This window comes from Ranitomeya imitator, chromosome 2 (assembly GCF_032444005.1).
Source record: "Ranitomeya imitator isolate aRanImi1 chromosome 2, aRanImi1.pri, whole genome shotgun sequence".
Taxonomy (NCBI): Eukaryota; Metazoa; Chordata; class Amphibia; order Anura; family Dendrobatidae; genus Ranitomeya; species Ranitomeya imitator.
The window spans coordinates 21,210,274-21,236,523 of NC_091283.1; the positions used below are offsets into that span (position 1 = coordinate 21,210,274).

At 44.5% G+C, this 26,250-nt stretch overlaps 1 protein-coding gene across 1 annotated transcript in view; it reads left to right on the forward strand.

Moving 5' to 3' along the window:
* Positions 1 to 25,243, forward strand: part of HDX (highly divergent homeobox) — a 60,916-nt gene extending 35,673 nt beyond the window's left edge. The window contains exons 8-11 of the mRNA XM_069746118.1: positions 1,191 to 1,273; positions 2,213 to 2,296; positions 23,189 to 23,311; positions 24,812 to 25,243. Of these exons, the coding sequence (XP_069602219.1) occupies positions 1,191 to 1,273; positions 2,213 to 2,296; positions 23,189 to 23,311; positions 24,812 to 24,937 (416 nt within the window). The 3' untranslated portion in view covers positions 24,938 to 25,243. The remainder of the gene's footprint in view (positions 1 to 1,190; positions 1,274 to 2,212; positions 2,297 to 23,188; positions 23,312 to 24,811) is intronic.
* Positions 25,244 to 26,250: the final 1,007 nt, after the last annotated feature.

Here is a 26,250-nt window from a genome sequence, read left to right on the forward strand (position 1 = left end):
CTGAGAGATGAGAAAATGTAACTGTAGATTTATAAGCTGCCAACTTACACTAGAAGTGAAGATATTGCTGAGATGAGAGGTACTTTGTGCTTCATGCCTCGGTCGTTCCACTGAACTGAAAGCACGCAGGGCGTATACTGTACACTCCAGGGGACTGGCATGTTATATTTTACTTCTGCCTCCAACTATAACTCCTATCATTCTGTCCTGGCTACATACCACACCTTTTTGCAGCGCCATCTGCTCCAGCTTCTGCTCATTATCCTTCTCCTGCCACTTTGTTTCTTGCAGTTTACAGCAGCGTCTTGTGGTCTTTTCTGTAGAAGCTGCAGGATGCTTTAGAAAAAAAAAAAACATTAGCATAAATTCTATCTGAAAGGCGACAACAACAATATTCATAACTACCAAGTCCTCCGTCACATTAGTAGAGAAAAGAGAAAATGATACTGTAAAACTCTAAAAGAATGTTACCAATCCCATGTAAATATATAGTACCACACAGCTGACGATTTGTTACAATGTGTGCAGGCAATCCTGTGTGTGCTATACCAAGACATTGTAACAAACCCTCTGCTGGGGTCATAACATGTTACAAATGATACACTAAGTAAGAAAGGTGGAGTCAGTCAGCAGGCAGGGTGGAGTCAGTCAGCAGGCAGGGTGGAGTCAGTCAGCAGGCAGGGTGGAGTGTCAGCGGGCAGGGTGGAGTCAGTCAGCAGGCGGGGTGGAGTCAGTCAGCAGGCGGGGTGGAGTCAGTCAGCAGGCGGGGTGGAGTCAGTCAGCAGGCAGGGTGGAGTCAGTCAGCAGGCAGGATGGTGTCAGACAGCAGGCAGGTGGCAGCAATCGTTTCAACCTCTCATTCTGCTCTGGATTTTGATATAAAAAGAAGCCTTCATCACCTTCCACAATAATATAAGGCTTTCTCTGTTTATTTGCTATGTGTCAAGTCCAACTGTCACATAACTGCATTTTTCTGACAACTCATGTGCACATGTAAAGAGAAATGACTGAACAAGGGTGTCAGACACTTATGTGGGCAGACAATGGAGATTTCAGGTGCAGTGATGTGTAATAACTGCTTCATGGAGCGATGGAGAGGCGGCCAGATACACGGGGACAAGTTGAGATTCCTTAAAACGTCAGTGTATCCGAATATCCTGAAAATAAGACATGTTGTTCTTGTCCTGCAGCCGACGATGTGCATGAGATGGGGCGCAACGAGGACCTGAGCATCAAGGAAGACAGTTCGGACATGGTGCTGCCACACAATGTGGTGAGTACCGCAGAAACCTCACAAGTTCAGAGTAATCCGCTCCCCCACTGCATGACCACAGCAAGGAGGCTTATGTCATGATCCAGGCCGGGTTTTGTATCTTGTCTCTCGTTCCCAGTCTGATCATGTCAAGGGTTAACTTTTCCCTGCCTCGTTCTGGTTTAGGTCGCTATTTCTCTCCACTGCATCCTGCTGGCGGTGTCAGTTATAGTTTCTGCCTACGGCGTGTGTAGCTGACTCTACGTACCCTGATTCGTCCTGCTGCTTTTGCTGACTGAACTCGTGTCTGTATATTTCCCTCTTCCCGTCCCGACTCTGTGTTCCCCTTTCGTGTTTGGATTCCTTGGTACCTGACTTGGCTTGGACTCTGACCTGCTGTTTTGTCTCTTGTCTTTGGCATATCTGCTCATGACCGGTATTGACTTATTTGGCTTGTTTCTGACTCTGTGCTTGGTTATTCCCTTTGGTAATGCGCTACAGACTAGTATTGACCCGGCTTGTTTTACTGTTTCCGCTGCCACCTAGTGGTGACCTCGTGGCTGCGCTGCAGGTCTGCTTCTGCTGTTTGCAGTCCTCCTTCCACTCTATTGCCATCTAGTGGAGCTACATCTACCTGCCTAGCAGCAGCGTGACGGCTTATGAGTGGGTTGTCAGATGGATTCCGACCTGTGCAGTGTATGGGGGGAGAAATGTGTGCGCCTGGAGATGGTGCTTTTATACAGCAGGCAATCTGAACAAGCAGAGCTGCAGTGTAAAGCATGGGGAGTATGCAGAGCAGCAGCCTCTGATGCGATAGGAGGTGGTGGTCTTCAGACTCTTCCATACACAATGCCAATAAGCTGCAGTCACTGATCAGAGCTTAATTGCTGCCGGAGCTGAACATCCACCTTGTTTGGCATCGATCACTGATTTTACCTGATATCCTTCTGTGTTTTTCAGAAAGTGGAAGCTCCGGAGGAGGAGATGAGCGACACCTTGGGCACGTTTGATATAGAGCAGATGCGCTCGCTCCTGGATTATAAGGTATCGGTGGGTTTTGTTTATTGCTTTCATAAAACTAGAATCACAAAACAGAAAACCAGTAGAATACGCCATGTCCTGTGGATGGCGCCGGTACCGTGACAGGGCTCATCCCATGAGGATAATCAGAGTGGCAACCGGCTGGAGGGCCCCGTGTGATGTTGCTGGGTGGCGACCGACTGCAGGGCCCCATGTGATGCTGCATGGTGGCGACCGGCTGCGGGGCCCCATGTGATGCTGCTGGGTGGCGAGCGGCTGCGGGGCCCCGTGTGATGCTGCTGGGTGGCGAGCGGCTGCGGGGCCCCGTGTGATGCTGCTGGGTGGCGAGCGGCTGCGGGGCCCCGTGTGATGCTGCTGGGAGGCGAGCGGCTGCGGGGCCCCGTGTGATGCTGCTGGGTGGCGAGCGGCTGCGTGGCCCCGTGTGATGCTGCTGGGTGGCGAGCGGCTGCGGGGCCCCGTGTGATGCTGCTGGGTGGCGAGCGGCTGCGTGGCCCCGTGTGATGCTGCTGGGTGGCGAGCGGCTGCGGGGCCCCGTGTGATGCTGCTGGGTGGCGAGCGGCTGCGGGGCCCCGTGTGATGCTGCTGGGTGGCGAACGGCTGCGGGGCCCCGTGGGATGCTGCTGGGTGGCGAGCGGCTGCGGGGCCCCGAGTGATGCTGCTGGGTGGCGAGCGGCTGCGGGGCCCCGTGTGATGCTGCGGGGGCCCGTGTGCTGCTGTGGCTCCTCTCGGGCACATTGGCCATACACAAGACCAGTGAAGAGTGGTCGGGAACATCGGTGACGCTGAGTCCACGGCTCCTCCGTGTGTTATTATAACAAAATCCATAGGTATTCCTCTTACGTGGGATTCCACATTTGTGACTCTTTATATTACTTTGCTGCTCTTCTATATTTCTAGATATGATTAAATGTAATTTCTCACTATTTTCTTCCTGGTGCAGTGAGGAATATTTCAGCTCCATGGCTCCGTTGCATATTTATTTTTTGCAGGGAGCTTGTGTATAAATCTAATTAGTTCTTACCGTATATTATCAAATACTATGATGCCGTGTTGTTGATTTTTATATCTCAGTTGTGAATTTCTTCTTATTTGTTATTGTTACTTTACAAGAAGGTTAAAACCTAGATGTGACTGATACAAATGAATGGGAGATAATCTCCTGCTGCAGACTGGACAGAGAGGGGGAGGCTCCTGCTGCAGACTGGACAGAGAGGGGGAGGCTCCTGCTGCAGACTGGACAGAGAGGGGGAGGCTCCTGCTGCAGACTGGACAGAGAGGGGGAGGCTCCTGCTGCAGACTGGACAGAGAGGGGGAGGCTCCTGCTGCAGACTGGACAGAGAGGGGGAGGCTCCTGCTGCAGACTGGACAGAGAGGGGGAGGCTCCTGCTGCAGACTGGACAGAGAGGGGGAGGCTCCTGCTGCAGACTGGACAGAGAGGGGAGGCTCCTGCTGCAGACTGGACAGAGAGGGGAGGCTCCTGCTGCAGACTGGACAGAGAGGGGAGGCTCCTGCTGCAGACTGGAGAGAGAGGGGGAAGGCTCCTGCTGCAGACTGGACAGAGGGGGAGGCTGCTGCTGCAGACTGGACAGAGGGGGAGGCTCCTGCTGCGGACTGGACAGAAGGCATAGGTTCTTGCTGCAGACTGGACAGAGGGGAGAGGCTTCTGCTGCAGACAGTTGTGTTACAGCCAGAAACAAGAAGGAGGGAGAAATGGCTGAGCTCCTGAGACACATACAGAAGGTTCCTTTTATTTTCTCAGTTTTAAATGTAGGGGTTTGTGGTGGTGGTGGTGGTGGGGGGGTGTGCTGGGATTTTTTTTTTTTCTGCATTTTTTGTTTGGTTTTAATATATTAAATTAGATATAAATATGTAACAAAGGAAGAGCTGCCAAGTCGCATCGCGTGAAAAGTGTCACCTCCTGGCCGCCTTGCTTTCACCAGTATAAATATGAGGTAGAAGACTGTAACCCGGTATTACCTGCTTCTCTGAAGGTCACATCACCCGCCTGTTAATATCACATGGACAGGACGGTAAATAACAGTGGCCCGGCCGCGTTACTGCCGACCGCCATCAATCCCCACCTAAATCACTCTACAGCCCGGAATCCCTGCAGGCAGCCTGAGACGTGGAAGGAGGATTCTCGGAAAGACTTTACTACTTGTGATTTTATAGCTGAGATTATGGGATTAGGATACAGTAACGAGGTTTATATTTACGATTTCCTCTGCCGCTTTTAAGACTTTAATTAAGGTGTAATTCTGTTTTTACAACATCTCTGTGTAAAGCGGAGAGTAATGATGATATTTTGCTTTGCTTAATGTGTACCGATGCACATTTTATTCTCCAAACACATCCGGATCTGCAAGCACAGTCCTGATTGCTGCTTTTGGAAACAGGCATTAGCGCCACTGTCTGACATGTGACCGAACAGCTGGTCACCTAAACTCCCACAATGCACTGGTGACTAGAAAGCAGCTCTGGAGGTGTTTAGAGTGTAAAACAGAGTGGATGTTATATTGTAACCAGTGCATCTGCTCACTACTGGGGTCTCCAAGGGTATGTATACATGGCAGCTTTGTCAGGTACAATGGGGAAAATAAGTATTTGATACACTGCCGATTTTGCAAGTTTTCCCTCCTACAAAGAATGGAGAGGTCTGTCATTTTTATCGTAGATATACTTCACCTGTGAGAGACAGAATCTAAAAAAAAAGAAGTCATATTGTAAGATTGTTACATAATTAAATTGCATTTTATTGCATGAAATAAGTATTTGATCACAGGCCAACAAGCAAGAATTCTTTTCTCACCCTGTTCGTTTTCTGTAAGAAGCCTCCTATTCTGCACCCAATACCTGTATTAATTGCAACTGTCCACACACTCGATCACACTCTAACCTCTCCACCTTGGCCAAAACCAAAGAGCTGTCTAAGGACACCAGGGACAAAATTTTACCAGTGATTTAGTCACAATAACCTGCACAAGGCTGGGATGGGCTGCAGGACAAAAGGCAACTATTTTTGTAATACAAGTTGAGTGTGATTCATCAGCACTAAATAGTCTAAGTTAGTGAAGTGAGAAAAATATAGGCTTAAATTTATGGGATCAAATAACTAAAAATTGTCATGTGCATATGTATGCACCCTTATTGCAATAAAGCCCCTAAAAATTTCTGGTGCCAGCAAATCCCTTCATAAGTCCATGCTTAGTGACAGTACGTCCCCCTGTGTGCAATCTATGTGTCACATTGTGTCTGTATATACTGTACACTTTACCTTCTCTGAAAGGCCACAGAGGCTGCAACACTATTAACAAGAGTCACCACTAACCAAGAAGACCAAGGAGATCTCCAAACACCACCATGAAGACCAGAGAGATCTCCAAACACCACCATGAAGACCAAAGAGATCTCCAAACACCACCATGAAGACCAAGGAGATCTCCAAACACCACCATGAAGACCAAGGAGATCTCCAAACACCACAACGAAGACCAAAGAGATCGCCAAACACCACCACAAAGACCAAAGAGATCTCCAAACACCATGAAGACCAAAGAGATCTACAAACCAGTCCGGGACAAAGTTGTTGAGAACTACAAGTCAGGGTAGTATTACAAAAAAATCTCCCAATCTTTGATGATCCCCTGGAGCACCATCAAATCCATCATCATCAAATGGAAAGAACACGGTCCCACAACAAACCTGCCAAGAGAGTGCGTCCACCAAGACTCTCAGCCCGGGCAAGGAGGACATTAATCAGAGAGGCCGCACAGAAACCAAAGGTAACCCTCAAGGAGCTGCATAGTTCCCAAGCAGAGACTGGAGTATCTGTCCATATGACCACAATAAGCCGTACACTCAATAGAGGCGGCCTTTATGGAAGAGAAAAGCCTTTACTTACACACAAAAATTGTAAGAGTTGTTTTGAGTTTGCCAAAAGCCATGTGGGAGACTCCCCAAATGTATGGAGGAAGGGGCTGTGGGCAGATGAGAACAAAATTTAACTTTTTAGCCACCAAGGTAACCGCTATGTCTGGTGCCAAACCAGCACAGCTCATCACCCCAAGAACACAATTCCCACAGTGAAACATGGTGGTGGCAGCATCATGATGTGGGGATGTTTTTCCGCAGCAGGGAAAGGAAAATTGGTCTGAACGGAGAGGAAGATGGATGGTGCGAAATACAGGGATATTCTTGAGCAAAACCTGTTTCAGACTGTCAGTGATTTCTGACTGGGACGGAGGTTCACCTTCCAACAAGACAATGACCCAAAGCATACTACTAAAGCAGCACTCAAGCGCTGTAAGGGCAAACATCAAAAAGTTTTAGAGAGACCTAGTCAAAGCCCAGACCAGAGGAAACATCTAACTTGAAAGAGCTGGAGCAGTTTCGCCTTGAGGAATGGGCAAAAATCTCAGTGGCAAGATGTGGAAAGCTAATACCGACTTATCCAAGTGACTTGCAATTGTAATTGCCGCAAAAGGAGACTCTACAAAGTACTGATTTTAAGGGGGTGAATAGTTATGCACACTCAAGTGAAGAAAAAGTTAATCAGTTGTTGGCATGTTCTTTACAGGAACTGATGCAAAGCCGCAAAAAAATCTGTGAAATTCCAGAGTGTGTGGTAGCAAATCACAAAATCCCAAGGGGGTTGAATACTTTTGTAAGCCACTGTATATTGAATTTTAAGAAATTGCTGCCAGCAAAGCGGTCGCAAAAGACATCCTGAATGATATTAACAAAACGCCTTAGGGAACACAATGATTGCATCTTGTGCTTTAGAACCAATGTGGGCACAGTCCGCTATAGGAGGTGCACAGTTCAGTCTTCAAGTTAGTCTAAACTTAGATGACTACAATTTATGGAAAAGGAGTTTTCTTGCACAAATGGCGCCACCATCACTATATTTTCCCACTGAGGGGACGGAGAGGCTGGTAATAGGAATGACTTGCTGCTCATGTTCTATATTGTCATGCAGGAGTTCCGCTAAACCCATTAGTGTGGCACATGTGGGTTCATATCATACCATGACACTTTATTACTTGCCATTAAAAAGTGGGGCTCTCCTTTTAAAGGCTTCGTCACAAAACCAATTTTTCAGTCCTATTCAGACTAACCGTTTTGGAATCTGAAACATTAGAAAGTCAGATTCCAAAAACAAAAATATTGTAGCAAACACCATTGGATTCAGACATCAGGGTGAAAAATGCAGAATAAATCAGTGGAGACAAAATGATCATCTCCATGACGTGTATCTCCCAAAAACATTCAATCTGGTCAACAGATTTTTCTTCAAATATCCTTCTTATTGGTTTACTTCTGTGGTTTGATATATTAAAGAAAAGCGTATGAATATCATACATCCAGAACGGATACAAAATGTATGTAGTAACAATCCAAAAATGGACACACGGACATACACAGGGAACGGAAAGTATTCAGACCCCTATAAATGTTTCACTTTTTGTTTCATTGCAGCCGTTTGGTAAATTCAGAAAAGTTCATTTTTTCCTCATTAATGTGCACTCTGCACCCCATCTTGACTGAAAAAAACAGAAATGTAGAAATTTTAGCAAATTTATTAAAAAAGAAAAACTGAAATATCACATGGTCATAAGTCTTCAGACCCTTGGTTCAGACACTCACATTTAAGTCCCATGCTGTCCATTTCCTTGTGATCCTCCCTGAGATGGTTCTACTCCTTCATTAGAGTCCGGTTGTGTGTAATTAAACTGATAGGACTTGATTTGGAGCGGCGCACACCTGTTTGTATAAGACCTCACAGCTCACAGTGCATGTCAGACCAAATGAGAATCATGAGGCCAAAGGAACTGGCCAAGGAGCTCAGAGACAGAATTGTGGCAAGGCACAGATCTGGCCAAGGTTACAACAGAATTTCTGCAGGACTCAAGGTTCCTAAGAACACAGTGGCCTCCATAATCCTTAACTGGAAGAAGTTTGGGACCACCAGAAGTCTTCCTAAACCTGGCCGTCCAGCCAATGTCAAATCACAAGATGTCGCCTCCAATGGCAGGTCTATTGTCATCTTTGCTCTTCGTTTTCCAGCTAAATCTAAACACCCGCGATAAATCCGAGTCCTCCAATCGTTTGTAAATATTGACCGTCCCCAGCTCTTTTTGCTATTTTCTGAAAGTCTTTATTCTGCAAAACTGTCTGTTCGGACTTTAGAGGACAAGACTTAATTCTGCGGTGATCTTCTGGTAGCTGGATGTGGGTTTGGGCGAGGTGCGGCGTTCCTGGGCTGCTGGACGCTGCTTTGATGAAATGACTACATAATGAGCGTTTGGGGAGAATCTGTTTTCATTCTTTGTTAAACCAAGTGAAATGGATGCCATGGTAACAGCAGCGAGAGATTTGTGCTGCCAGGCTGCTGACGGGTTGGTGAAATCTCTTCTGTAATGTCACCATGTGTGCCCGGACCCTCATCGTGATATGTCAGCGACCCCCACAGTGAGTCATTACAGGTCCAGATATCAATGAAGACAGAAACATAAAATCTGTACACGATCCATCGCATATATGACCCTGGACGCTTGTTATCTGCTCCTGATCCATCATAAAACTATCAAAGAAAAACGCCAATCCATAGATAATTCCTCAATAAACCTTCGTGAAGCCATGCACGCCTCCAATAGGAACTGGGGAAAGAAGATACTACTATAGTACTGCCTCCTATGTACAAGAATATACTACAATTACTATAATACTGCCCCTATGTACAAGAATATAACTACTATAATACTGCTCCCTATGTACATAAATATAACTACCATAATACTGCCCCCTATGTACAAGAATATAACTACTATAATACTGCTCCCTATGTACAAGAATATAACTACTATAATACTGCCCCCTATGTACAAGAATATAACTACTATAATACTGCCCCTATGTACTAGTATATAACTACTATAATACTGCTCCTGTGTACAAGAATATAACTACTATAATACTGCCCCTATGTACAAGAATATAACTACTATAATACTGCTCCCTATGTACAAGAATATAACTACTATAATACTGCCCCCTATGTACAAGAATATAACTACTATAATACTGACCTCTATGTACAAGAATATAACTACTATAATACTGCCCCTATGTACTAGTATATAACTACTATAATACTGCTCCTGTGTACAAGAATATAACTACTATAATACTGCCCCTATGTACAAGAATATAACTACTATAATACTCCTCCTGTGTACAAGAATATAACTACTATAATACTGCCCCTATGTACAAGAATATAACTACTATAATACTGCCCCTATGTACAAGAATATAACTACTATAATACTGCCCCTATGTACAAGAATATAACTAATATAATACTGCTCCTATGTACAAGAATATAACTACTATAATACTGCTCCTATGTACAAGAATATAACTACTATAATACTGTCCCTATGTACCAGAATATAACTACTATAATACTGCCCCTATGTACAAGAATATAACTACTATAATACTACCCCTATGTACAAGAATATAACTACTATAATACTGCTCCTATGTACAAGAATATAACTACTATAATACTGCTCCTGTGTACAAGAATATAACTACTATACTACTGCCCCCTATGTACAAGAATATAACTACTATAATACTGCTCCTATGTACAAGAATATAACTACTATAATACTGCCCCCTATGTACAAGAATATAACTACTACTAGATGGTGGCCGGATTCTAACGCATCGGGTATTCTAGAATATGCATGCCCACGTAGTATATTGCCCAGCTACGTAGTATATTGCCCAGCTACGTAGTATATTGCCCAGTGACGTAGTATATTGCCCAGCCACGTAGTATATTGCCCAGCCACATAGTATATTGCCCAGTATACAGCACAGAGCCACGTAGTATATTGCACAGCGACGTAGTATACAGCACAGAGCCACGTAGTATATTGCCCAGTCACGTAGTATATTGCCCAGCCACGTATGTCACAGGTTAAAAAATAAACATATACTCACCTTCCGAGGAAGCCCTTGTAGTCATGTCGCCTGTGTGCGGTGCACTCGGCAGCTTCCGATCCCAGCGTTGGTAGCGCAGGACCCGTGATGACGTCACGGTCACATGACCGTGACTTCATGGCAGGTCCTTGTCGCATACCATCCTTGCCACCGGAACCTGCCGCTTGCATGGAGCGGTTACCGGAGCGTCGCGAGGAGCGGGAAAGGCGGCGGAAGGTGAGTATATAATGATTTTTTATTTTTTTAAATTTATTTTAACATTTGATCCTTTTACTATTGGCGCTGCATAGGCCGCATCAATAGTAAAAACTTGGACACACAGGGTTAATAGCGGCGGTAACGGAGTGAGTTACCCGCGGCATAATGCGGACTGTTACCGCCGGCATTAACCCTGTGTGAGCCGTGACTGCGGGGAGTAGGGAGGGACTAATCGGACTGTGGCCGTCGCTGATTTTGATTCCAAAAGTATTGACACCCCTGCAATTCTGTCAGATAATACTCAGTTTCTTCCTGAAAATGATTTCAAACACAAATTCGTTGTTATTATTATCTTCATTTAATTTGTCTTAAATGAAAAAACACAAAAAGAATTGTCCTAAAGCCAAATTGGATATAATTCCACACCAAACATAAAAAAGGGGGTGGACAAAAGTATTGGCACTGTTCGAAAAAATTATGTGATGCTTCTCTAATTCGTGTAATTAACAGCACCTGTAACTTACCTGTGGCACCTAACAGGTGTTGGCAATAACTAAATCACACTTGCAGCCAGTTGACATGGATTAAAGTTGACTCAACCTCTGTCCTGTGTCCTTGTGTGTACCACATTGAGCACGGAGAAAAGAAAGAAGACCAAAGAACTGTCTGAGGACTTGAGAAACCAAATTGTGGGGAAGCATGAGCAATCTCAAGGCGGCAAGTCCATCTCCAAAGACCTGAATGTTCCTGTGTCTACCGTGCGCAGTGTCATCAAGAAGTGTAAAGCCCCTGGCACTGTGGCTAACCTCCCTAGATGTGGACGGAAAAGAAAAATGGACAAGAGATTTCAACGCAAGATTGTGCGGATGTTGGATAAAGAACCTCGACTAACATCCAAACAAGTTCAAACTGCCCTGCAGTCCGAGGGTACAACAGTGTCAACCGGTACTATCTGTCGGCGTCTGAATGAAAAGGACTTAGGAAGACCCCACTTCTTACCCCGAGACATAAAAAAGCCAGGCTGGAGTTTGCCAAAACTTACCTGAAAAAGCCTAAAACGTTTTGGAAGAATGTTCTCTGGTCAGATGAGACAAAAGTAGAGCTTTTTGGGCAAAGGCATCAACATAGAGTTTACAGGAGAAAAAAAGAGGCATTCAAAGAAAAGAACACGGTCCCTACAGTTAAACATGGCGGAGGTTCCCTGATGTTTTGGGGTTGCTTTGCTGCCTCTGGACTGCTTGACCGTGTGCATGGCATTATGAAGTCTGAAGTCTACCAACAAATTTTGCTGCATAATGTAGGGTCCAGTGTGAGAAAGCCGGGTCTCCCTCAGAGGTCATGGGTCTTCCAGCAGGACAATGACCCAAAACACTTCAAAAAGCACTAGAAAATGGTTTGAAAGAAAGCAATGGAGACTTCTAAGGTGGCCAGCAATGAGTCCAGACCTGAATCCCATAGAACACCTGTGGAGAGATCTAAAAATGGCAGTTTGGAGAAGGCAGCCTTCAAATATCAGGACCTGGAGCAGTTTGCCAAAGAAGAATGGTCTAAGATTCCAGCAGAGCATTGCAAGAAACTCATTGATGGTTACCGGAAGCGGTTGGTCGCAGTTATTTTGGCTAAAGGTTGTGCAACCAAGTATTAGGCTGAGGGTGCCAATACTTTTGTCTGTCCCATTTTTGGAGTTTTGCGTGAAATGATCAATGTTTTGGTTTTTGCTTCATTCTCTTTTGTGTTTTTTTTCATTTAAGACAAATTAAATGAAGATAATACCAAAGAATTTGTGTTTGCAATCATTTTCAGGAAGAAACTGAGTATTATCTGACAGAATTGCAGGGGTGTCAATATTTTTGGCCACAACTGTATGTACAAGAATATAATTACTAATAAAATAATTGTATATTCCTTATATGTAAAAAATGTCATTAAAAAAAAGATATTAATTAGCCGAATCCGTAATTTTCACTTGGAGTCCTATTATTTGTGTCTGATTTACTGCCTGTAGACTTGTGAATGTCATTGTGAGTCTGGTCCTTCGTGGTTCCAGTGCTGTAATAAGCCTAGTATTGGGTGCGGTGTGTATCGCCGCCTGCCACCTCCCTGCCGTCTTGCACTGGGCTGCACATGTGTCACGGCTCTCCATTCTGGCACGTGCACATGGAGTTTTTATGATGAGGTAAAAAATAACAGGTTTACTTCGGAAAGCCGCCTCGGTAAAGTTTCCTCCTTTGGTGCGGTTTTGTAAGAGTTTTTGTTTCCTGAGGTGGGGTGTTAGTTTTTGAAGTATTTTGTAACACGGATCCTGGTATGAAGGGTTTGTCATCAGGAGCCACTTTGAACAAGTTACAAAAACTTTATTTTATCCCATCAGATGTTTTTTTTTCAAAACCCAAAAGTTCTGAAGACATTGCAATTCAGAACAGTACAGTGGTTTTGCATTTCAAATGAATAAGTGGAGACTCTAAAGTGATTTTTCCAGGTTATTTTTGGTGCAGAACTCCTAAACCAAACTCAGTGTGCTCCTCAGATGGTTTTTATTACCATATTACACCTCTGGTGAATGAAGTGTAAATTGAGATAAGGTTTCTTCTGGATATTTTTATTGTAAACAATTAAATATGATAATTTACTGAATCAAAATCTGAGATTTTCAGTCCAATCTCTATTTTGCAGCATTAATTACATTTGTTCTTTACCAAATCTGTAGAGGGTATACCTGTAATGTTAAGAATCCAATATATATACAGTCATGGCCAAAAGTATTGACACCCCTGCAATTCTATCAGATAATACTAATTTTCTTCCTGAAAATGATTGCAAACACAAATTATTTGGTATTATTATCTTCATTTAATTTCTCTTAAATGAAAAAACACAAAAAGAATTGTCCTAAAGCCAAATTGGATATAATTCCACACCAAACATAAAAAAGGGGGTGGACAAAAGTATTGGCACTGTTCGAAAAATCATGTGATGCTTCTCTAATTTGTGTAATTAGCAGCACCTGTAACTTACCTGTGGCACCTAACAGGTGTTGGCAATAACTAAATCACACTTGCAGCCAGTTGACATGGATTAAAGTTGACTCAACCTCTGTGCTGTGTCCTTGTGTGTACAACATTGAGCATGGAGAAAAGAAAGAAGACCAAAGAACTGTCTGAGGACTTGAGAAACCAAATTGTGAGGAAGCATGAGCAATCTCAAGGCTACAAGTCCGTCTCCAAAGACCTGAATGTTCCTGTGTCTACCGTGCGCAGTGTCATCAAGAAGTGTAAAGCCCATGGCACTGTGGCTAACCTCCCTAGATGTGGACGGAAAAGAAAAATGGACAAGACATTTCAACGCAAGATTGTGCGGATGTTGGATAAAGAACCTCGACTAACATCCAAACAAGTTCAAGCTGCCCTGCAGTCCGAGGGTACAACAGTGTCAACCCGTACTATCCGTCGGCATCTGAATGAAAAGGGACTGTATGGTAGGAGACCCAGGAAGACCCCACTTCTTACCCCGAGACATAAAAAAGCCAGGCTGGAGTTTGCCAAAACTTACCTGAAAAAGCCTAAAACGTTTTGGAAGAATGTTCTCTGGTCAGATGAGACAAAAGTAGAGCTTTTTGGGCAAAGGCATCAACATAGAGTTTACAGGAGAAAAAAAGAGGCATTCTAAGAAAAGAACACGGTCCCTACAGTCAAACATGGCGGAGGTTCCCTGATGTTTTGGGGTTGCTTTGCTGCCTCTGGCACTGGACTGCTTGACCGTGTGCATGGCATTATGAAGTCTGAAGACTACCAACAAATTTAGCAGCATAATGTAGGGCCCAGTGTGAGAAAGCCGGGTCTCCCTCAGAGGTCATGGGTCTTCCAGCAGGACAATGACCCAAAACACACTTCAAAAAGCACTAGAAAATAGTTTGAGAGAAAGCACTGGAGACTTCTAAGGTGGCCAGCAATGAGTCCAGACCTGAATCCCATAGAACACCTGTGGAGAGATCTAAAAATGGCAGTTTGGAGAAGGCAGCCTTCAAATATCAGGGACCTGGAGCAGTTTGCCAAAGAAGAATGGTCTAAGATTCCAGCAGAGCATTGTAAGAAACTCATTGATGGTTACCGGAAGCGGTTGGTCGCAGTTATTTTGGCTAAAGGTTGTGCAACTAAGTATTAGGCTGAGGGTGCCAATACTTTTGTCTGGCCCATTTTTGTTGTTTTGTGTAAAATGATCAATGTTTTGCTTTTTGCTTCATTCTCTTTTGTGTTTTTTTTCATTTAAGACAAATTAAATGAAGACAATAATATCAAAGAATTTGTGTTTGCAATCAGGAAGAAACTGAGTATTATCTGACAGAATTGCAGGGGTGTCAATACTTTTGACCATGACTGTATATAACACAGTAACCACCCATCGACCAAACCGCTGCACGACCAGCTCTACCCTCGCCTACTGTATCCTCACCCATCCCTTGTAGATTGTGAGTCTTTGCGGGCAGGGTCCTCACTCCTCCTGGACCCTTCGTGACTTGTATTGTTTAAGATTATTGTAATTGTTTTATTATGTATACCCCTCCTCACATGTAAAGCGCCATGGAATAAATGGCGCTATAATAATAATAAATAATAATAATAACACCAAAAAATAATTATAAAGCCACAAAGTAAAATAAATGCTTTATTTTAATAATATTGAAACATGTATAAATAAAAACCAGTGAGCACGACAAACAAACAATAGGTGGGACACCTGGACTGAACAAAAAAAACAGTGTGTGTATATGACCACCCACCCACACAGACGGACATACATTAGACCTGGTATTCACCCGTCTCTACTCCCTTTCTAACTGCACAACTTCCCCTCTATCCTACCACCATCTGGTCACTTTCTCATCCCTGTCCTCCTCACCGGTCACCCATGTCCAGCACCATGCACACCCACACAGAAACCTCGCACACCTAGACACCCACACACTCTCTGACTCTATCCTACCACTGTCCTCCATAGCTTCACTCCACGACACACACTGCCACTGCCTTCTACAATGCCACTCTCGCATCAGCGACTCGGTTGCCCCTGTCATGCATAGCAGAGTGCGACGAATCAATAGACAACCCTGGCACAATAACATCACTAAAAAGCTCCGGCAAGAGTCCAGAATCGCAGAACGGCGATGGAAGAAAACGCACGCGCAAGATGATTTCACTGCACTCAAACAGGCAACACTGGCATTCAAATCAGCTCTCACCTCTGCTAAACAGGCCTACTTCACAACCCTCGGATCTTCCTTATCCCACAACCCCAAACGGTTGTTCAACACCTTTAACTCCCTCCTCTGCCCACCACTGCCCTCCAACTTCCTTAATCTCTGCTGAGGACTTTACCACACACTTCAAAAATAAGATCGACCAAACAAGGTAAATTTTCGTCGTCCGACCACCACAACCCCTTTGTATGCCAGACCAATGTCCAAACCCCATAACTTCCCTCTCCAAAATCACTGAAGGACAGCTTGCTCATCTTCTCTCCAAATCATACCTCACCACTTATGCACTTGACCTCCCCAACCTCACCACCACACTAATCCTATCCCTAACCATCTCTTCAACCTATCACTAACTTCTGGTACCTTCCCCTCTGCTTTCAAACATGCCACAATTACACCTATCCTCAAAAAGCCATCCCTTGACCCCTAGCGCTATGTCCAGCTATCGCCCAATATCACTGCTCCCATTTGCTTCCAAACTCCTTGAGCAGCACGTCCACGCTGAACTTTCCTTTCACTTTGTATCTAACTCTCTCTTCGACAACCTACAATCTGGCTTCTGTCCCCACCATTCCACTGAGACTGCCCTGACCAAACTTACGAACGACTTACAGCCAAAGCTAGCAGAAAATTCTCTATACTCCTCCTTCTAGACCTGTTCTCTGCCTTCCACACAGTTGACCACTGCCTCCTACTACAGATCCTCTCTTCCTTTGGTGTCAAAGACCTCACCCTGTCCTGGATCTCCTCATACCTTACCAACCACACATTTAGCGTTTCCTACTCCCACACTACCTCTTCATCTCGCCCCCTCTCTGTTGGAGTCCCTCAAGGCTCTGCCCTAGGACCCTTACTCTTCTCAATCTATACACTCGGCCTGGAACAACTCATAAGGTCCTATGGCTTTCAGTATCATCTATATGCCGATGACACTCAGATCTACTTCTCTGGCCCAGATGTCACCTCTCTGCTCTCCAGAATCCCAGAGTGTCTATCAGCCATATCCAAATTGTCTCTTCAGAGAGGAAGAGGACTAGTACTCTAGTGCCACTTATTGAAAGTACCAATCCTAATAGTCAATGTCGACCCTTTAACGAGCCTTGTCACATGACTTAAGATAAAAGCCAAACCAGAATCTCAATTTGCAGACACTGTGTTTTGGGTTACTGCCCCTCGTCAGTGCAAAGCCATATCAGCTATATCCTCCTCCTCCGCTCAATATGGACAAATCTGAACTAATTATCTTTCCTCCATCTCGTATATCTTCCCTACCTGATCTATCTATCACAATAAATGAAATCACAATAAATGAAATCACACTTTCCCCTGTCCCGGTAATCCGCTGCCTCGGAGTAACTCTTGACTCTGCCATGTCCTTCAAACCGCACATCCAAGCTCTCACCACCTCGTGTCGCCTCCAGCTCATAAATATTTCCAGAATCCGTCCTTTCATCAACTCTCACTCTTCCAAAATGCTTGTGCATGCCCTAATCATCTCCCACCTCGACTACTGCAACATCCTCCTCTGTGGCCTCCCTGCTAACACTCTCGCACCCCTCCAGTCCGTCCTTAAAGGTACCGTCACACTAAGCGACGCTGCAGCGATACCGACAACAATCCGGATCGCTGCAGCGTCGCTGGAGATCTGTCACACAGACAGCTCTCCAGCGACCAACGATGCCGGTAACCAGGGTAAACATTGGGTTACTAAGTGCAGGGCCGCACTTAGTAACCCGATGTTTATCCTGGTTACCATCGTTAAAGTAAAAAAAACAAACGCTACATACTTGCCTACCGCTGTCTGTCCCCGGCGCTGTGCTTCTCTGCTCTGGCTGTGAGCACAGCGGCCGGAAAGCAGAGCGGTGACGTCACCGCTCTGCTTTCCGGCTGCCCGGCGCTCACAGCCAGAACAGAGAAGCAGAGCGCCGAGGACAGACAGTGGTAGGTAAGTGTGTAGTGGTTGTTTTTTTTACTTTAACGATGGTAACCAGGGTAAACATCGGGTTACTAAGCGCGGCCCTGCGCTTAGTAACCCGATGTTTACCCTGGTTACCAGCGAAGACATCGCTGAATCGGCGTCACACACGCCGATTCAGCGATGTCAGCGGGAGATCCAGCGACAAAATAAAGTCCTGGCCTTTCTGCCCCGACCAGCGATATCACAGCAGGGGCCTGATCGCTGCTGCCTGTCACACTGGACGATATCGCTAGCGAGGACGCTGCAACGTCACGGATCGCTAGCGATATCGTCTAGTGTGACGGTACCTTAACTCTGCTGCCTGACTAATTAATCTCTCTCCTCGCTACACTCCCACTTCCCCTCTTTACAAATCCCTTCACTGGCTCCCAATTTCCCAGCGTATCCAGTTTAAATTACTAACACTGACCTACAAAGCCATCCATAACCGGTCTCCTCCGTATGTTTCCACACTAATCTCTCAATATCTTCCCTCACGTAATCTCCGGTCCTCCCAAGACCTCCTCTCCTCCACGCTTTTTCGCTCCTCACACAATCGCCTCCAAGACTTCTCCCGAATATCCCCCATCCTCTGGAATTCTGTGCCCCAACACGTCCGGTTATCAACCACATTTGGATCCTTCAAACGGAACCTGAAAACCCACCTCTTCAAAGAAAGCTACAGCCTGTAATGACCACACGGCCACCTCATCACCATCGGAGCTACTGCAACCGCCGACCTACTGTCTCCTTCCCCACAATCCTGTAGAATGTAAGCCCACAAGGGTCCTCGCCTTTCTGTACCAGTCTGTCATTGTTAGTTTGTTTACTGCAAGTGATATGTGTATTTTGATGGAACCCCGTCTCATGTAGAGCACCATGGAATTAATGGTGCTATAGAAATAATCTACTATATAATTGTCTAAGGGTCACTTCCGTCTGTCTGTCTGTCCTTCTGTCACGATTATTCATTCGCTGATTGGTCTCGCCAGCTGCCTGTCATGGCTGCCGGGACCAATCAGCGACGGGCACAGTCCAGAAAAAAATGACCGCCCCCTACTCCCCGCAGTCAGTGCCTGTCGCCCGCATACTCCCCTCCGGTCACCGTTAACACAGGGTTAATGCCGGCAGTAAGGGACCGCGTTATGCCGCGGGTAATGCACTCCGTTACCGCCGCTATTAACCCTGTGTGTCCCCAACTTTTTACTATTGACGCTGCCTATGCGGCATCAATAGTAAAAAATGTAATGTTAAAAATAATAATAAAAAAAAAAAACCTGCTATACTCACCCTCCGTAGTCCGCTGAGCCGCTCCCGCCGGCAGCCATCTTCCGCTGCAGTTTCCGGTGGCAAAGATGGTATGGCAGAAGGACCTGCCATGATGTCACGGTCATGTGACCGCGACGTCATCACAGGTCCTGCGCCCATACCAACCCTGGGATCGGAAGCTGCCGTGGACTACAAGGGGCCTTCGGAAAGGTGAGTATATGTTTATTTTTTCACCTGTGACAAACCTGCCTGGGCAATATACTACGTCGCTGGGCAATATACTACGTGGCTCTGTGCTGTTTACTACGTCACTCGGCAATATACTACGTTACTGGCCAATATACTACGTGGCTCTGTGCTGTATATTACGTCACTTGGCAATATACTACGTAACTGGGCAATATACTACGTGGCTGTGCAATATACTATGTGGCTGTGCAATATACTATGTGGCTGTGCAATATACTACGTGACTGGGCAATATACTACGTGGCTGGGCAATATACTACGTGGCTGGGCAATATACTACGTGGCTGGGAAATATACTACGTGGCTGGGCAATATACTACGTGGCTGGGCAATATACTACGTGGCTGGGAAATATACTACGTGACTGGGCAATACACTACGTGACTGGGCAATATACTACGTGACTGGGCAATATACTACGTGGCTGGGCAATATATTATGTGACTGGGCAATATACTACGTGGCTAGGCAATATACTACGTGGGCAGTGCAATATACTACGTGGGCATGCATATTCTAGAATACCCGATGCATTAGAATCGGGCCACCATCTAGTAATAATAATAATATGACTCCAGGCAGTAACAAGAGTAATAAAGACAACACTGTGTATATGAGAGTATGAGCAGGGACAAAAGCATCATGCAAAACGTTCGTCGGGTGTGGTGGGTGCCTGGACTGCTATTGCCAATTAGGTAAGGTATGTGACTCTGTTAAGTATGGGGTTTATGCCAATCACTTTTGCTGAACATTTGGGTCATAGCTATTTGTTGCACATATGGTATATACTCCTTTTGGGATTACTGTTGTTCAATTTATCTACATTAGGCATGTTTTGCCCCTGCTCATACTCTCATATATAGAGTGTTTGCTATGACTCTTGTTACTGCCTTGAGTCATATACACACACTGTATGTTTTTGTTCAGTCCAGGTGTCCCACCTATTGTTGGTTGTTTGTGGTGCTCACTGTTTTTTATTTATACATGTTTTTAATATTATTAAAAGAAAGCATTTATTTTACTTTGTGGCTTTATTATTATTTTTTGGTGTTAATACAAATCAGTAGAGTTAAAGGGAAACTGATTCTTTCCTTTAAGTTGTGTAGCTTTCAGTTATAGAGATCACAGGGATGATGGAGCGTGCACTACAGGACCAAGGGAAACTGCTGATCAAATGCTTAGTGTGATTGTTGCCTGCATGACATCCACCCAGATCTGTACAGCAACAGCTCTCTATTCTGTGCAGCAGCTTCTCTCTACTGTGCAGCAGCTGCTCTCTACTCTGTGCAGCTCTCTACTCTGTGCAGCAGCTTCTCTCTACTGTGCAGCAGCTGCTCTCTACTCTGTGCAGCAGCTTATCTCTACTGTGCAGCAGCTGCTCTCTACTCTGTGCAGCAGCTTCTCTCTACTGTGCAGCAGCTGCTCTCTACTCTGTGCAGCTCTCTACTCTGTGCAGCTTCTCTCTACTGTGCAGCAGCTGCTCTCTACTCTGTGCAGCAGCTTATCTCTACTGTGCAGCAGCTGCTCTCTACTCTGTGCAGCAGCTTCTCTCTACCGTGCAGCAGCTGCTCTCTACTCTGTGCAGCAGCTTCTCTCTACTGTGCAGCAGCTGCTCTCTACTCTGTGCAGCAGCTTCTCTCTACTGTGCAGCAGCTGCTCTCTACTCTGTGCAGCTCTCTACTCTGTGCAGCAGCTTCTCTCTACTGTGCAGCAGCTGCTCTCTACTCTGTGCAGCTCTCTACTCTGTGCAGCTGCAGCTCTCTACTCTGTGCAGCAGCAACTGCACTCTACTCTGCGCAGAAGCATCATCCGCTCTCTACCTTGTGCAGCAGCTGCTCTCTACTCTGCAGCTGCTCTCTACTCTGTGCAGCAGCCGCTGCTCTACTAGTTAGAAGAATTTTGTGGACCCTCCCTTACCTCCAACAACCTAACAGGAAATAATAAGGAAATAACATGCAATTTCATTGCAGACTGTAAAGCGAGATGATTCTCCAGTAGAGTCTGTAATGTATGCTGTTTGGCCACTAGGTGACAGCACTGAAACATATCACTGTTTTACAAAAATACAGGGGCTTCTCACAAAATTAGAATATCATCAAAAAGTTATTTTTTTTCAGTTCTTCCATACAAAAAGTGAAACTCGTATATTCTATAGAGTCATTACACACAGAGTGATCTATTTCATGTGTTTATTTCTGTTAATGTTGATGATTATGGCTTACAGCCAATGAAAACCCAAAAGTCATTATCTCAGTAAATTAGAATACTTTATAACTCCAACTTGAAAAATTATTTTAAAATCCGAAATGTTGTCCTACTGAAATGTATGTTCAGTAAATGCACTCAATACTTGGTCGCGGCTCCTTTGGCTTCAATTACTGCACCAATGCGGCGTGGCATGGAGGCGATCAGCCTGTGGCGCTGCTGAGGGGCTATGGAAGCCCAGGTTGCTTTGATAGCAGCCTTCAGCTCGCCTGCATTGTTGGGTCTGGTGTCTCTCATCTTCCTCTTGACAATACTCCATAGATTCTCCATGGGGTTAAGGTCAGGCAAGTTTGCTGCCAATCAAGCCCAGTGATACTGTTGTTTTTACACCAGGTATTGGTACTTTTGGCCATGTGGACAGGGACCAAGTCCTGCTGGAGAATGACATTTCCATCTCCAGAAAGCTTGTTGGCAGAGGGAAGCATGAAGTGCTCTACAATGTCCTGGTAGACGGCTGCGCTGACTTTGGTCTTGATAAAACCCAGTGGACCTACACCAGCAGATGACATGGCTCCCAAACCATCACTGATTGTGGAGACTTCACACTAGACCTCCAGCAGCTTGGATTGTGGCCTCTCCACTCTTCCTCCAGACTCTGGGACCTTCTATTTCCAAATGAAATGCAAAATTTACTTTCATCTGAGAACAACACCTTGGACCACTGACAACAGTCCAGTTCTTCTCCTTGGCCCAGGTAAGACGCTTCTGGCGTTGTCTATTGGTCATGAGTGTCCGGACACAAGGAATGTGACACTTGTAGCCCATGTCCTGGAGACGTCTGTGTGTGGTGAAGCAATGACTCCAGCAGCAGTCCGCTCCTTGTGAATCTCCCCCACATTACTGAATGGCCTTTTCTTAACAATCCTTTCCAGGCTGCGGTTATCCCGGTTGCTTGTGCAGCTTTTTCTACCACACTTTTTCCTTCCACTTTCCATTAATATTCTTTGATCCAGCACTGTGTGAACAGCCGGCTTCTTTACCAATGACCTATTGTGGCTTCCCTTCCTTGTGTCAATGACGCCTTCTGGACATCTGTCAGGTCGGCAGTCTTCCCCATGATTGTGGAGCTACTGAAACAGACTAAGGGACCTTTATAAACACTTAGGAGCCTTTACAGGTTTTTTTAATTAATTATTCTAATTTACTGAGATAATGACTTTTGGATTTTCATTGGCTGTAAGCCATAATCACCAACATTAACAGAAATAAACACGTGAAATAGATCACTCTGTGTGTAATGACTCTATATATGATATGAGGTTCAATTTTTGTATTGAAAAACTGACCTAAATAAAATTATTGATGATATTCTATTTTTGTGAGAAACACCTGTAGATTTAATAACAAATGGTGAGAAATTGATGATTTTGGGGGTCTGATAGTTTCTGGCCACATGTTTATCATGGACACCTCTGAAATCCATGTGAATGTGTGATGAACTTCACCAAGTGGTAATTCTGTTATGGGGAATCACAGAATGAGATGAACCTGCAGAGGCTCAGCCGTGTTGAATCACTTTGAAAGTATTTATAAAGAAGGCTTTCCTACATGTTTATTAGTAGTTGGATCTTTCATTGCGGCTTTTGTAATTTTGACAAAAAAGCTTATTTACGTTCTGGTTGTGTGCTAAGTTACAATGATCTGTCTGGTTATGGTGCAGTTTACTCAGTCTCCTCTTTCAATGCAGAATGAAGAAGTGAGATACATGGAGGGCGAGCTGGAAAGATACAAGCAGCAGTATGCGGAGCTGCAGGCCTTCACCAGAACCCTGATATGTGCCGTCAGATCAAACGACCGGGAAAAACAACAGGTAGGGACATATCCTAAGATACCTGTATCTCAGCTCCTGACACTGCTCGGTGCGGCAATGATTTCCCAAAAGTAAGAGTTTGTCAGACTGTTAGGATCAGTAGAGGATAAATCATGTAACGTATATTGCGTTACATCCTGTATTATACCCCAGAGCTGCACTCACTATTCTGCTGGTGCAGTCACTGTGTACATACATTACATTACTGATCCTGAGTTACATCCTGTATTATACCCCAGAGCTGCACTCACTATTCTGCTGGTGCAGTCACTGTGTACATACATTACTGATCCTGAGTTACCTCCTGTATTATACTCCAGAGCTGCACTCACTATTCTGCTGGTGCAGTCACTGTGTACATACATTACATTACTGATCCTGGGTTACATCCTGTATTATACTCCAGAGCTGCACTCGCTATTCTGCTGGTGCAGTCACTGTGTACATACATTACTGATCCTGAGTTACATCCTGTATTATACTCCAGAGCTGCACTCACTATTCTGCTGGTGCAGTCACTGTGTACATACATTACATTACTGATCCTGAGTTACATCCTGTATTATACTCCAGAGCTGCACTCACTATTCTGCTGGTGCAGTCACTGTGTACATACATTACATTACTAATCCTGAGTTACATCCTGTATTATACCCCAGAGCTGCACTCACTATTCTGCTGGTGCAGTCACTGTGTACATACATTACATTACTGATCCTGAGTTACATCCTGTATTATACTCCAGAGCTGCACTCACTATTCTGCTGGTGCAGTCACTGTGTACATACATTACATTACTTATCCTGAGTTACATCCTGTATTATACCCCAGAGCTGCACTCACTATTCTGCTGGTGCAGTCACTGTGTACATACATTACATTACTGATCCGGAGTTACATCCTGTATTATACTCCAGAGCTGCACTCACTATTCTGCTGGTGCAGTCACTGTGTACATACATTACATTACTAATCCTGAGTTACATCCTGTATTATACCCCAGAGCTGCACTCACTATTCTGCTGGTGCAGTCACTGTGTACATACATTACATTAGACGCAACGCACGACGCACGCAAAAACGCGGCAAAACGCACGCAAAAACGCTGCGTTTTGCGACGCGTGCGTCATTTTTTGCCGAAAATCGGACGCAAGAAAAATGCAACTTGTTGCGTTTTCTTGGTCCGACGCTTGCGGCAAAAAAGACGCATGCGTCGCACAACGCAACAAACAAAAACGCATGCGTCCCCCATGTTAAACATAGGGACGCATGACGCGTGCGTCGCCCGACGCTAACCCGACGCACACTAGCACAACGCTAGTCTGAACGTAGCCTTACTGATCCTGAATTACGTCTTGTTTTATACTCCAGAGCTGCGGGAATTTTTTTGTAGTAATTTTTACATCATTCATGATATGAGGATATTTGTTACAATCCAATGCGACTATTCCTGAATATTCTAAAATTTGAGATCTTGCTTCTTTTTCTTTATTAATGCAGATTTTGGTCACGGAGCCTCCTCTAGAACTGGAAGAAATGGATTACAGCCACACGTCTCCCGATCTGGACGATACCTCATACAGCATTTCCTCCATGTCTGAGAAGAACAACCCAGACAGCGTGTGAACGCCGAGACTCCAGAAACATAAGAACTGATGGATTTTACAAAAATAAAAAAATTTCTAAAAAAAAAAAAAAAATCCCTAACTTATTTTCATCAAGTGGAAATAGAATCTATTTTGCATCATGGAAATATAATCACAGAGGAAATAAACATATCGCATTGAGGAAACGCGTCTGTAGATCTACAGGCGGATCTGGGATCACTGGAATCATTTATCCAATCAGTGATCACGATGAAAAGTTTTTGAATGTATTTGTCCCTTTTAAGAACATTTTTCCCAATAATCCAAAAATTTACATTAAGTATCAGCTGTGGTGTCTTTGTCTTCTGTCCATTCCTTTACTTGTATCTGTTTTCTGAAAGAAGTGTCAGCAAATCTCTGGAGTTACCTGCTGATACTTCTCACACTTAGATTCCTACATAAAAAGGCAGCATCCCCCCCTAAAAGTCAGACATCACTGTAATCCAAATCCTTGAGATTCTGGTTTCTACATTGTTGCAGTTTGTGTCTGTTTTCTCCATGACAACTGTTTTCCCACGCTAGCAATTATGTGTTATGCATCATCATCTTTTTATAGCGTTCTCCCTGCACTGCACAGGTAAGATTTGTCAGGTGCTCATGTTCTTATATGAACTAAGGGCCCGATCCATTATTTGCGGGGTTTCCTAAGACACTTTTTCATTTTTGACTAATGTTTTTTGCTTTTGTTTTTTACGCCACATTTATAAAAAACAAATTCCTGTGATTTACAAAATGTCAAAGAATTTGACACTTTATCTGGTGCACATTTAATCTCTCTGAGTAGAGCTGCACTTACATTCTTGTTTTAACCCCTTCATGACCCAGCCTATTTTGACCTTAAAGACCTGGCCGTTTTTTGCAATTCTGACCAGTGTCCCTTTATGAGGTAATAACTCAGGAACGCTTCAACGGATCCTAGCGGTTCTGAGATTGTTTTTCCGTGACATATTGGGCTTCATGTTAGTGGTAAATTTAGGTCAATAAATTCTGCGTTTATTTGTGATAAAAACGGAAATTTGGCGAAAATTTTGAAAATTTCGCAATTTTCACATTTTGAATTTTTATTCTGTTAAACCAGAGAGTTATGTGACACAAATTAGTTAATAAATAACATTTCCCACATGTATACTTTACATCAGCACAATTTTGGAAACAAAATTTTTTTTTGCTAGGAAGTTATAAGGGTTAAAATTTGACCAGCGATTTCTCATTTTTACAACGAAATTTACAAAACCATTTTTTTAGGGACCACCTCACATTTGAAGTCAGTTTGAGGGGTCTATATGGCTGAAA